Raw genomic sequence first — 15271 nt, 5'->3', positions numbered from 1 at the left:
TATAGTTACAACGGCTGCCCCACCCTTCAAACCGAAACGCATTACTGCTTCACGGCAGAAATAGGCAGGGCGGTGGTACCTACCCGCGCGGACTCACAAGAGGTCTTACCACCAGTAAAAGATGTCCATTCTGTTTAGTTTAGAGCGGCTATTGTCACAACGCAGATGAGATTTCGGTCTCTTTAGACGAATATCATAGCAATCTTTAAATTCACCGTCTCCATCGTCTTGCTGAAAGAGGAATTCAGATTTTACCCGTGGACTTGTATGATGTAAGGGGCCTATCAATGCGCATTACGCAAACCATCTTCGCCTTCGTAGAGGAATCTTGCCTAGCCAAATTTAATAGGAAGTGCCTTTAGAATACTTTAGATGTTCGTTCGAGTATAGAACTTGTATATAGTCTTGTAGAGAGACTTCGGCAGTACCTATATAAATTAACCACGAATATTGTTTTGGGTAGCTCTTTGAGATAATAGTAGTATTTGAGTGTTTTTAATAATCACTTATCAGCCGATGGGTTAGTCTTTACTTTTTAGCACGTCTTTATTAACTTGGCATTCGGTATGGAATCTTTGAATGTCCGTATCGTCCGGCGACCTCAAGACATAGTAGGTAGACTTGGTAGGACCTCTTATGAGTCCGCACAGGTAGGTACCAACACCCTTCCTATTTTTGCCGTGAAGCAGTAATGCGTTTCGGTTTGTAGGATGGGGCAGCCGTTGTAACTATATTGAGACCTTAGAACTCTTATCGCAAAGTGGGCGGCGGCATTCACGTTGTAGATGTCTATGAGCTCCGGTAACCACTTAACACCAAGTGGTCCATAAGCTCGTCCACCCATCTAAGCAAAAAAAGACATCCGATTAACTTGAATATTGCACACGCGTCTAGGACCCATGACGATACAACAATGTTATAACTTCACTCCAATATCTTGACCAAAATAAAGTGTCTACAGATTAATAGAGCTGAATTTAATTATTTTTGATTTTTATTATTATTTTATAGTTTCTTTTTGTTAGTTTTTAAATATATATATGTATATATTTTTCTTATTATATTCTATAGCTGGAAAACATGCTATCTAACCATAAACAAAATTTAAATATTGCTATAAGCTTCCTGATAATAACCGGCCGTGAAAGTTAGGTAGCCTTTCGAAAATTAATTAGTAATCAATCTCCTTTATTTGGACACATTTTTTTGTTCACAATACTCCCGACGAATTTGCGGTTGGTTAATGTGCAACAGGCCACGGTAGCGCGATTTCTCCCCTGAGTTTTAATGTATTTTTAATCGCTTGACAGTTAATTACATTTGCCATTTTGTCTTACCGTTCTTTTATTTAACGGATACGATGTTATCGATTTTATTTTCTCTATTAAAAAATAATAATAAGGAAACAATCATGCTTTTTTTTTTGCAATATCGATTGAAGTAACAAAATATTAATTTTATTCCTGTTTATTATCCAATACGGTGATACTATAATTTTCGGTGACATCTTTAGAACGGGTTAGGTTCGCGTTAAACGTTTAACGCTACTTTTTTAAATTAAATTTAATTTTAAATTTTTATTTAAAAATTAAACGCAAATTTAAATTTAAATTTGTATGTTCGATTCGATATTCTATGGCTCTCTTTTCTCTTTTTTTTATTACCGAAAACAGGAAAATGAAGTCACGTTATATCGGTGGTGTAAGTACTTAAACGACAAAGGGAAGATCTTCCACCGAGCGGGTGATATTTGCTCGGTAGACCGACGGTCCGAATGTTTTTTTTTTCTACCGTTGCTGATAGCCTTGAGAGGCTATATCAGCTTACCCAAGCGCGTGTAGGTGAGCTCACAGGGCTCAAACCGGAGAGTTGCTAACACTGACACTAGCAAGGGCAGTGCTTCGCAGAATCTACCATCGGATCGGAAACGCGACCCACTGAGAAGATCCGACGAGAAACTTAGTGGGCTATGTCTGTGGGTTAATTTGCTCGTCGAGCCCTTCGTCGCAAGCGACGGGTTCGACGAGGACGGTGACCGGTGCTTGTAGTGCCTAAAAGCACCGTTAATGGTTCAGGAGGATCCGTGATGACGTGCTTTGGGCGACGTCGACGGTTTACCATTCAGTCTACAAGATCGGGTTTGTAGTTTCCAGCGGCCACCACAAGAGGGTTCTCATGTCGTGCCGTCTTCTCGAAGTGGCGCAGCGATGCCGACTGTAGATACTTACTGACGGGGTCGAGCCCCAGGTCATCGTGGAGATCCACATTCCTCTGGAACCATGGTGCTCCGACGACTATCCTGCAGAATCGGGGTTGTATAACCTGAAGGGGTCTCAAGTGGGTGCGGGCCGCGTGTGCGAACACCACGCTTACATACGTCATGACGGGGCGTATACAAGTTTTGTAGAGAGTTACCTTATTGCGGAGGGACAGTTTGCTTCGACTACAAAGCATTGGGTAGAGTCGTCCTAGTATAAAGGCGGCGCGGTCGCGTACTGTTTTAATGTGGGGACGGCATGTCATCCCTCTGTCGAGGCTGACGCCTAGGTATTTCACCTTCGAGGCCTACGGTATGGGCTGACCAAAGAGAGTGATGGGGCTAACGGCGGAGGTGTTTGGAGGGCAACCCCTTTTGAATAGCTGAACCGCTGTGCTTTTCGTGATATATGCGTATATATTTAAACATATATATTTCTATTTATCAGTCTCTGGTACCCATAAAACAGTTAATCCTAATTTGCAGCAGAATTACCGTGCGTGATTTGTTCCGAGTTATTTATTATCACTACATAGTATAAAACAAAGTCGCTTACTCTGTCCCTATATCCCTATGTATGCTTAAATCTTTAAAACTACGCAACGGATTTTGATGCGGTTTTTTTTAATAGATAAAGTGATTGAAGAGGAAGGTTTATATGTATAATAACATCCATTAAATAGTGGAGAAATCAATAATAAATTACAGTTTCCGTAGCGAAGCGAGGGCGGGTCGCTAGTATTCTTATATTTATCTGGTTTCAAGCAAGTGTGGCAATAGACAATTACGCCGTAAAAGCCTAAGACATAAGATACATCAACTATATTATATTTGTTTTTTTTTGCATCATAAACGTCCAGATACACGTTTCGTTATTTGAAAACGAATATTACTTGCAACATTGTTACGAAAAATAATCGTTAAACGTCAAATTGAAAATTAATTTATTTTACATCGATGCGGGCTAATCTGTACAAGTCAGAGTTTCTCAAATACTATCACCAAGCGCTTCTTTTTTATTCTTTTGGGGGAACTAATAGATATTAACTAATATATAATTAGTCTCATAAAATCTGTGACTCACTCCAACATAAATGATTGCTCTCACTCTGCGAAACATCGTGCCACATGGCGTCGAATCGCGAGAGCATCGGTATCGCAGGATCCGACTGATGCATGACCACGACCACTCTGTCAAGAGTGTACGAATAGGAAGAAGAATAGATATTTCGACAAATGAAATAAGATTTAATTATGCCTAATTTTTTATTTTGTTTTCATATGACATCTACGTGTACTGTGAATGTTCATTAATATGTGTAGTATTCAGCCTATTTCTACGGCAAGCCCTCAATCCTTTGAGTTTCTCGCCGGATCTTCTCAGTGTGTCGCGTTTCCGATCCGGTGGTAGATTCTGCGAAGTACGGCTCTTGCTAGGGCCAGTCTTAGCAACATCTCCGGTTTAAGCCCCGAGAGCTAACCTACACGCTAAGGTAACGCTGTTATAGCCTCTCAAGGCTATCAGCACAGGTAAGAAAAAAAAAACCCGAAAATGACGTTCAACAAAACCACAGCGATCTAATGTAAGCGTGTTAAAAACTCTCTAGATTCGCAATGGCCACCTTTAATCCTGTTCAATCGATTAAAAACGTAAAAAAAAACTCTAATGTCATTAAATGAGAGTTCTAATTTGTATGTAGTAGCTTGGATTTTACGAGCCGGCGTCGGGAGGCCACCGTCCTCCCATTTCACGGTAATACTCGATCAGATTTCGACGAATGCAAATTACTCATTTTACGATGTGCACAAGAGCTGCGTAATAACATATTTTTGCTTCGGGAAATAGAACCTTATTGTAAGAGTGTCGGGTCTAGTGATGTGACGGATGACTGTCGGTAAAATCCACTGAGTCTCTCGCCGGATCGGTGGGTCGAGATTGCGATTAGTTGGTAAATTTAGCGAAGAACAATGCTCATCAATGCTCAACAATCAGGCTGAACCCCGTGATCAAGAGCTTCTCAAGAATAGCAGATAAGTTGGAAAAACAATTCGACGTTGGTAATGATTGGAACGCGGCTATGTTAATTTAAGAGGAAACAAAATTTAATTTTACCTGCCCAACTTTGGATCCAAAGTTGAAATGATTCCGTAGGTAGTTAATGATTTAAGTTCTAATTTTATTTTTGTTGTATAGTGTGCTTAGTGTGAGTTTTTTAACGTTCTCGATAGCGTAAAAGTTAACTGGTGGTAGGACCACTTGTGAGTCCGCGCGGATAGGTACCACCGCCCTGCTTATTTCTGCCGTGAAGCAGTAATGCGTTTCGGTTTGAAGGGTGGGGCAGCCGCTGTAACTATACTGAGACTTTAGAACTTGTATCTCAAGGTGGGTAGCGCGTCTACGTTGTAGATGTCTATGGGCTCCAGTAACCACTTAACATCAGGTGGGCTGTGAGCTCGTCCACCCATCTAAGCAATAAAAAAAAAAAAAACTCAAATTTGTATGCAGTGGGAACAGCGCCCCTAGCGGCAAACGTAGGCAAACGTTGCAACTCCATACAAATGTGAGTTAACTTTTACGATACCGAGAACGTCAAAAACTCGTACTCACCACACTGGTGAACGTGTTCACGGTTCGATTGGTATTTGTTAAGCGGTTATCGAAGCCCTTAGACATCAACAAAGGAAATTCCGCCTTAAGACATGAGTTCTAAGTCTCAGTTTTATAGTGCAATGTCTATCTCACCCGTCAAACCGAAACCCATTACTGCTTCCAGACCGAAATAGGCAAGGCGTTGGTACTTAGCGGTGTGGGCTCACAGGACGTCCTACCATCAGTAAAAATACACATACAGCAGATACACCTGACGTAGCCCATATAGTGTCATTTATTATGATAATAAGCATCCTAAGTTAATCTAATTAATATATGTGGAATTTCATCCAATCCGTTTGCGTGATTGACCAACAAACACACAGACTTTCACATTTGTAAAATCAGAATAGAATGCTAATAAAGTTATTCGACTATAATATTGTAACTACTGTCTATTTTTGCTGCGATTAAGTTTCCGGTTTATGAACGGGACGTTGGTGATAATAAAAAAAATATATTATATAATTTTATAATTTTTTATTTTATATTATATAATTTTAGTTCTAACTATCCACCCACTATGAGTCTTAATGACGTAAAAGGTCACAGTGTAGATGTCATCAGCGATCTATTTGCAAAATATTTCTCTTCTGTGTTTGAAGCTGATGACAATGTGTACAGCAATATTAATGTTGACTGGATAGACACAAAATGTAGTATGCGGGCTGTTTACATTGAAGTTAACAGTGTCAGACGGAAGTTGGAAAATCTGGATCTAACCAAGGGAGTGGGGCCAGACAATATCCCACCACAATTTATCGTTAAATGTGCTGAAAAATCTCACAGATGGCGCTGTATTAAATAGTATGTATATTTCTGTCTCATTCTTTGCTGGCTTCATCCTACACATTTTTGTATTTGTGTCTCTTACCTGTCGTTTTTTCCGTTGCATCCGGTTTGAAATCACAACGATTCTAAAGAAGTTTTCACTTCAATAAAAAACGCAATATTAAACCTTAAAATGAATCTTCTATTTATATATATAAAAATGAATTGCTGTTCGTTAGTCTCGCTAAAACTCGAGAACGACTGGACCGATTTGGCTAATTTGGTCTTGAATGATTTGTTTAAGTCCAGGGAAAGTTTAAAAGGTAAATGAATATGAAAATGCTCGGAATTAAATAAAAATAATAATTTTGTTTGTCCTTTGATGCGTCCCCCCATCGGACGGATTCCTTTTGTCTTTTATTTATCGATTGAGGCTCTACGAAGTCAGCTAGTATCAGATAAAAATAATTCAGATAAAAATAATTCATATAAAAATAATAATAATAATAATTATTATCAACAACAAAACCCATCACTAAAGTTCAAGTAATGTCATTAAGGTTTAAGTAGACAGCGCAATATCGATTCTGAGAATTGGCTAGTGCTAAATTGAACGTCGATTACTACTGTGCTAGGGACCACTATCGATTCTGTATTTCGTTAATTACATTCGATATAGAGCCTTGTTTTTTAGGCATAAATGGGCTATTTGAATCATTTGCGGCGTAATACAATACTCCTTGACAAATAAGTTTCACAATACAAAACATTATTATGGGAGGGTTTTACGAGTAGTTCAAAGTTAGAATAGAAAGATCATTCAATATTTTTCACTAGAAATTCTTAATACAATTTCAAGTTTTTTTTTAACGGGTATCAAACTTTGAGCCTTAATCACGTTAAGAAATTGCTGCATCTTGATAGATCATCTTGATTTTAAGCAAAATCAGTTTATGTAGGAGAAAAGTTACTGCTAGAGATTACCAGTTAGTAGGTTTCGCAGTAATAGTATGAGTTCTTGGGGCCAGCAATCAGAGAAAGCATTATTGTGGCTGATATTCTTACTGATGGGGTTTTGGGCCCATAAGGGTAGCTAACACCGTCCTGTGTGCTTAGTGCGGGCTTTTTAACGTTCTCGATAGCGTAAAAGTTAACTCATATTTGTATGGAATGGGATCGTTTGCCTACGTTTGCCGCTAGGGGCGCTGTTCCAACTACATACAAAATTGGGTTAACTTTTACGCTATCGAGACCGTTAAGAAACTCGCACTAAGCACACTGCTTACATTAACCGTAAATGAATTGTGTGTTCCGATTAGAAGATTTGGACAGCCAATGTTCTTCATTTTTTTTTTTGCTTAGATGGGGGACGAGCTCACTGCCCACCTGGTGTTAAGTGGTTACTGGAGCCCATAGACATCTACAACGTAAATGCGCCACCCACCTTGAGATATAAGTTCTAAGGTCTCAAGTATAGTTACAACGGCTGCCCCACCCTTTAAACCGAAACGCATTACTGCTTCACGGCAAAAATAGGCGGGGTGGTGGTACCTACCCATGCGGATTCACAAGAGGTCCTACCACCAGTAAATAGCAATTTTGATTTTCAGCCATCCCACTAAGAGCCTTTTAGAGTATCTATTTTGACATAAAAAAATATGTTTTTATAACAATAATAATAAAAAATTTAAAATGGTCGAAGAAATTCGATCTAAAACAACAAAGTGTACTTACGTCATCGGAGAAATAAACATTTTTTTTTAAAAAGTTTTTGTGACCTGGTAACTATGACCTTTAAGTCATGTCTTATTTTAATTTATATTCTTATTTTTATGAAATATGATAATATGGAGTGAAATGATATGAAGATGATAAATTTGGGACATTAATCAACTGGGATGAAATGAAATGAAATGAACTGGGATGAAATATAATCTCAGTAAAATGGTGGTCATTTACTAAGATTTTTTCAGTGGACTTTTTGGAGGATCCCAAGAAGTTACATCCAGCGGCTTTATTTCATTTTCCTACATTTGTGCAATTTCACAGATATTAAACAGTTAAGCCACCATTATTACACATTTAAACCTGAAAAAACACTTAATAGACAAAATAAAAAAAAAACACACAACGTCCCTCGCGTTCCCGCCAAAAAGTCGGAGAAATAAACAGCGCCATTGAGCACAGATAATACATCGCTAGCACCTTGATTCGTTCATTAAGAAGTTTATTAAAGATTAACAATATCGTAGGCTGTATTCATTACTGTAATGTTTTCACGAGTCGATACGGTTCGCGGATGTGTTAATTGTTGCTTTGCCGTCTTTCGAGCGTTTATTTACCACAGATTACAGTAATAAAACATGTTGTTTTTATCTTTACAATTACGTCATGTTATTTGATTATTTTATTTCGAATATTTTTTTATTGTACCAATGATGCGTAAATACCACCTTCATGAAGCAGGCCATCACACCTTAATATCTATTGGTACCAGTAACACCCTAGCCAGAGCTTGAGTTCATTCACCTAGCAATGCAGATAGAAATTCAAAGATCTTACTTTTTTTTATGAATTCCTATGCTCGTTAAATAAGCTTATGGATTTATTTTATGTTTTAACATCTAAGTTTTTGCTTTGAAAATTGTAGATTTTTCTGGGTCTCTAGAATCCCATCATCAGATCCTGATGATTACAGGAGCATTCGGGAAGTCTAGTCTTTCGAACAAAATAAAAATGAATTATCAAAATCACTTCAACCATTCTCGAGAAATCGTTGAACGTACATAGATAAAAAATGGTGGTCGAATTGATGACCTTCTCTTTTGAAGTCGGTTAAAAATCATGATTTTGGTACCATAAAAATAGTTCCTTAACATTCTATTAGTCAAAAATATTTTCACCTTCTATGTAAATGAAATTGCGGGTAAAATGTTGCGTTATCCCAAACTAACTATTCCACGCGGACCAAGTCTCCACGGATATAACATACTTACTAAAGAGCATATATTATTATACACATTGTTCCAATTATAACCAGTTGAATAATATATATATTTTTTTTTTTTTTTTTTTTTATTGCTTAGATGTGTGGACGAGCTCACAGCCCACCTGGTGTTAAGTGGTTACTGGAGCCCATAGACATCTACAACGTAAATGCGCCACACACCTTGAGATATAGTTCTAAGGTCTCAGTATAGTCACAACGGCTGCCCCACCCTTCAAACCGAAACGCATTACTGCTTCACGGCAGAAATAGGCGGGGCGGTGGTACCTACCCGTGCGGACTCACAAGAGGTCCTACCACCAGTAATTACGCAAATTATAATTTTGCGGGTTTGATTTTTATTGCACGATGTTATTCCTTCACCGTGGAAGTCAATCGTGAACATTTATTGAGTACGTATTTCATTAGAAAAATTGGTACCCGCCAGCGAGATTCGAACACCAGTGCATCGCTCGATACGAATGCACCGGACGTCTTATCCTTTAGGCCACGACGACTTAAATGGGTATGCTTAGATGGGTGGAGGAGCTCACAGCCCACCTGGTGTTAAGTTGTCACTGCCCATAGACATCTACAACGTAAATGCGCCACACACCTTGAGTTATAAGTCCTAAGGTCTCAGTATGGTTACAACGGCTGCCCCACCCTTCAAAATCGAAACGCATTACTGCTTCACTGCAGAAATAGGCGGGGTGTTGGTACCTACCCGTGCGGACTCACAAGACGTCCTACCACCAGTAATTACGCAAATGAAATTATATATTGTTAGCTCCCCAAGAGGGGCTTATAACCAGTTGAATAATATCTATATTTAGTTCTCCAAGAGGGGCTTCCGAAATTACAAGGAAATTTCAGAATAAGCGGTTAGTTTTGAACATTGTCATTTCAGTTTTGGCAATCAAAATTCTATTAGCCGGCAAGAATAGGCAGGTGCGTCGGCGGCTATTAGCGCGAAATGAGACAGAGTTCAACCCTCGTCCGTAAATTGAGATATAGATTTGATCAAAGATAAGATATAATTTCTTTTGTTTGTTTGTTTTTTTCTATTCGTATTTTATGGTTTATGCAATGAACTATCCCCTGTCGAGCATTTGTATTGGTTATCGATTTTTGCTTAGGTAATGTCCGAGTTAATGTTTCTGGAACTCTCTATGAATTTATATTTCGATCTTCTTTTTTTTTTGTTCAAAAAAATTCAACGTGTAGATTATATAGTCTGACTTTTTGGCGGGAAAGCGAGGAGTGAAGTTGTGTGATTTGTTTTAATTGGTCTATTTAGTGCTTCTTCAGGTTTAAATGGGTAATAACGGTGGTTTATTAACTGTTTAATATCTGTGAAAGTGCACAAATGAGGGAAAATGAAACAAAGCCGCTGGACATAACTTCTCGGGATCCTCCAAAAAGTCCACTGAAAAAATCTCAGTAAATGACCACCATTTTACTAAGATTATATTTCATCCCATATCATTTCATGTCATTTCATTTCATTTCATCCCATTTGATTAATGTCTCAAATTAATTATCTTCATTTCATTTTATAATATCATTTTTCACATAAAAAAAGTTTTCATTCAAATTAAAATAAGACTTGACCTAAAGGTCTTAGTTACCAGGTCATAAAATCCCTTAAAACTTATAGATTATAAGTCTCGATATTATTATAATTACTCAGACAATTATTGATTATTTTAATCAGGAAAATGTAGGCGTAAATAATCATTAATACAATTATAATTAAAGCTGCTTGTCCGTGACCGTAAAAGCTGTAAACTGTATCCGAAATGACCGAAATAATGTAATGACATTAATAAACGTGAGATTAAACCGTAAAAGTACTTTTAATTAACCGAAAGAATTAAAAAAATAATTTAAAACTTTTATTAAAAATTAATGATCTCCTTTTTTTCCTACCTAAGCTGATAGATAGCCTTGAGAGACTATGTCAGCGTAATCTAACAAGTAGGTGAGCTCACGGGACTCAAGCCTGACGGTGGTGCTAACACTAACCCTAGCAAGAGCCGTGCTTCGCAGAATCTACCACCGGATCGGAAACGCGACCCATTGAGAAGATCCGGCAAGAAACTCAGTGGGCTGTGTCTGTGAGTTAATTTACTCGCCGAGCCCTTCGTCGTAAGCGACGGATTCGACGAGAACGATGACCGGTCCTTGATCAGTGAATCGGGAGGATCCGAAATGACGTGTTTTGGGCGATGTCGACTGGAATATCTGTGTTACTTGGTGTTACTCTTCAAAGTAAAACGTTTGTCTGTTTAGCGGCAGAAGGGTCGATATTAGTACCGTGTCGTTTAGACTTACAATACGTACTCACAATGAGGCATTTAAGACCTTTTTGTTTTCAAGTCTATACATAGACAACAGACACAGTCATACCTAAAAGTATTTTTGTCCATACATGGTACTACTGGTGGTAGGACGTCTTGTGAGTCCGCACGGGTAGATACCACCATCCTGCCTATTTCTGCCGTGAAGCAGTAATCGGTTTGAAGGGTGGGGCAGCCGTTGTAACTATACTGAGACCTTAGAACTTATATCTCAAGGTGGGTGACGCATTTACGTTGTAGAGGTCTATGGGCTCCAGTAACCACTCAATACCTACTAGGTGTGCTGTGAGATCGTTAACCCATCGAAGCAATAAAAAAAAAAAGAGAAGGTCAAATTGTAATGAATTTGTTTCCTTCCCAGGTCAAGCCGGGGTCAATCAGCTAGGGGGCGTTTTCGTAAACGGTCGTCCCCTCCCCGACGTGGTTCGCAAGAGGATTGTCGAGCTGGCCATCATGGGTGTCAGGCCTTGCGACATCAGCAGACAGTTGCTCGTGTCCCACGGATGCGTCTCCAAGATCCTGACGAGGTTTTACGAGACCGGCTCGATTCGGCCCGGTTCAATCGGCGGAAGCAAGACTAAGGTTGGTCTTGAAGGTTTTTTATACATTTAGATAGTTACTTCGCGGTTTCGTGAAAACTACTTATATACCTGGTTCATTTTTGATGTTATACTTCTTGAGGCGCGTTATGAAAAATTTATGAGAGTGAAATTTTACGATGCGCGTGCACCGTGACACAAAATTAACAGAAATGAAGTTGCCCACAAGTGCTCCAATACAATTGAGGTTAACTATCCGTATGTATTATTTAGTAATATAAATGACAAAAATATTATTTAATATAATTCATACTAAATATTATTAAATTATTAACATTATATATTTATTATTAATTATTTAATATTAAAAAAAAAAAGAAATAAATTTAATAAAAATAAAGTATAACTTCTTACGCGCGTACATAAGTACATGCACCCTTTTTTATTTATTGCTTAGATGGGTGGACGAGCTCACAGCTTACCTGGTGCTAAGTGGTTACAGGAGCCCGTAGACATCTACAACGTAAATGCGCCACCCACCTTGAGATATAAGTTCTAAGGTATTCTCAGTATAGTTACAACGGCTGCCGCACCCTTCAAACCGAAACGCATTACTGCTTCACGCGCAGAAATAGGCGGGGTGGTGGTACCTACCCATGCTGACTTAAGAGGTCCTACCACCAGTAAAATCTAAAGTAAATTCTAACATTACATTTTCGTATGAGATTTCACATCTAATGAAATTCATGATTCGTTACCCACAAGGAAATATATACAAAAAAAAAAACAAAAAAAAAAACGCTATATTCTAATTCGGTGCCCAAATAAAGGTGTAATACATATAGTTTAAAAAAAAAAACGTAAGAATCACACACACACAAGACTTCGGCCCGACATTTAGTTGTAATTATGAACAATAAAACTCCGAAGCGGCACATCGCTTTCGGCTTCTTGAGGTGGCCTTTCGACACGGCCGCAGATCGAGACAATTACGATTTAAACGCGGTTCCGTGCACGGTTTTTGTTTCCGAATAAGTTTCTAAGCGAAGTTTCGTTTACAATAAGACATTACGTCGCCAATGATGGCGGATAATGAGTGTAAAGGGGCATACCAGATCTAGGCCCAGAGCTGCACGGTAATCTGGTTACACTAAAAAAAATTATTCATATTTATCCTAGTTCTTCCTTGTATTTATTATTCCGTGCAAGTTTGGTAATATTTTTCTAAAAATATTAAACATTTAAACGACTACGCTTTGAAGGGTACCAGGTTTTTTTTTTTGATTTGATGGCCTGGTACCTATACTTTTAGGCCAAACACGGGGTACTATACGTTACCGTACAAATGTTGCCCCGACAAAAAATATGTTGACAGAAAATTAACCGGAAATATGATTAAATTTTTTCTATCATACATGATTTCAATCGTTCATTATTCATTTTGTAAAAATATATCTGATAATAATAACACGGAAAGTACCTTTAACAATAATTATGATTATTTTTGTATGATAGCATTGATTTAGTTAAAGTAACTATTATCGATTTATCGTTTTTTTGTGTTTTTTATGGCAACACCATTACTGCCTTCATAGAAGCCGGAAATCACAAATGTCGAACCACCATTAACCAGAAATGTAACGTGGACACAAGAAATTTGTCGTCACGAAATTAACGACTTTTCATGAATTAGCGGCTTCCATTGCGTGCACTGATAAATACATTTTTTATATCAAATATTATTAAAAAAAAAAAAAAAAGTGTGCAATTCACACGTGGTAGAAGTGAAACTTTCCAAAATTAAAATACAATTATCCTAAACGTCTTAAATATATGTAAAATTTTGTCATTAGTAAATAATTGTAAGGAAGCGCCCTCTGTGAATTGATATTTTAATTTCACGTATAATCCTAAATTAAAATTCACTACAAGAGCTTTCATACACACGTTAGTATTAAAAAATCTCACAGATGGCGCTGTATTAAATAGTATGTATATTTCTGTCTCATTCTTTGCTGGCTTCATCCTACACATTTTTGTATTTGTGTCTCTTACCTGTCGTTTTTTCCGTTGCATCCGGTTTGAAATCACAACGATTCTAAAGAAGTTTTCACTTCAAAAGGTTTCATCCTAACGCGAACGGTACCCGTAGCGAGATTCGAGAATTCCGGTCACAGCAACGCCGACCTCAGGAGATTCGACACGCCAATAAAAATTACATTTGTTTCAACAACAGACGAACGCCGCCGTCGATATATTGATTACAACGTAACAAAAATACTGAGAAATCATCGGATACGTTTTATTGACGCTGTTATTCGGATTCTTAATTGACTAATCAAGATCTACGCTTCCAGCGGTCAAGCGACCACTTGTTTTATTGGACGTATTAGTATATCGCTTGTGACCTCACCGGGGGTGGCTTGGTTCGAAAAAAAAAAAAAAAAATCAAAAAACAAACCTTTTTTTACAAAGAGTTTCATGTAACATTACCGACATGAAAAACTATATCTAATAATAACTTATCTAATCATTTTACGGTTTATTCGCACGTTAGTTTTTCTTAATTATCATTAGATGATTGATGACAAAATGACGAGAAATAAACTAAAAATATAAAATATCCGGACGATTATCAAATGATTATCCGTAAAAAGAACTAAACATATTAAGAATTAATTTAAACAAAACAACTTTAACTTTAAAAGTTATTAAAAAAATTCTAATTGATAACGATGAAATAAATTTTACATTTATAATAACTTCAGAATTGTGTGGTGTCATTTATTTTTATTATTTCCGTAAAGCCCGCTGTTGCTTTTAATATTACGCTTTGGTAAAAGAAAGCGTATTTGTGTGTCAATTGAGACGATCTTCTCTGTTATTCTTATTATAAACGTAATAGATAATTAAATTTAAGAGATTTGTTTGCGAGTAGATCGTGGTAGGAGCCGAACCGAAACAGCGTAAGAGCGAAAATGATGCCATTGTACGCATTACTGCTTCACGGCAGAAATAGGCAGGGTGGTGGTATCTACTTGCGCGGACTCAAAAGAGGTCCTACCACCAGTAACACCAGTGCTATAGAACTCTGGTGATCTAGATTATAAAAACTGAGCAAAAGCATTTTGTACTGCCTTTCAACAAGGCAACAAAAGTTTCAACATGCGTTTGTTTCTGCAGATCAGTCAAATCATGAGGCACCTATTTTTCATATTTTTTTATTTTATTGGTTTGACGCAAATGAGTCATTGTTGATAAGGTAACGTTAAACCATGCCGCTAATTCCTGGGTAGGTTGGTTCGGATCGGCATCCGCCATCTCTTTCAATTCACTGTCATTCACACGTGTGGGCGGTCTTCTACGTGGTTCGTTCTTCAAATCAAAATTTCCATCACGAAAGCGTTTAAACCAAAATCGCACGGTGCGTTCATTAGCAGTCCCCTCTCCAAACGCAACATTGATATTGCGAGCTGTTTCTGCAGCGTTAGTTCCCCGCGTCGGAACTCCTATTCAAAAATCACTCGAACTTTCGAAGTACCCACCTTTCTTGCCTAAGCTGAATAAAAAAACAACTGAAAGTCGATAATCAGATGTTGCACATTTTTTAAAAGAAGAACCTCATAGGTACCATTCGAAAAAAGTTTCACTCGAAAATCTCAAACCGTGAAGGTTCTATGTCAATTCGAAGTACCTATTACAATA

The 15271-nt window shown here is 37.8% G+C and overlaps 1 protein-coding gene across 1 annotated transcript in view; it reads left to right on the top strand.

Annotated features, from left to right (window-relative positions):
* Positions 1-15271, top strand: part of LOC101741842 (paired box pox-neuro protein) — a 99195-nt gene that overhangs the window by 60998 nt on the left and 22926 nt on the right. Inside the window, exon 3 of the mRNA XM_038021184.2 lies at positions 11389-11609. Coding sequence (XP_037877112.1) covers positions 11389-11609 — 221 coding nt within the window. The remainder of the gene's footprint in view (positions 1-11388; positions 11610-15271) is intronic.

This window comes from Bombyx mori, chromosome 28 (assembly GCF_030269925.1).
Source record: "Bombyx mori chromosome 28, ASM3026992v2".
Classification (NCBI taxonomy): Eukaryota; Metazoa; Arthropoda; class Insecta; order Lepidoptera; family Bombycidae; genus Bombyx; species Bombyx mori.
Note: the sequence above shows the minus strand (reverse complement) of the source record. Positions and strands in the feature narration are given on the sequence as shown.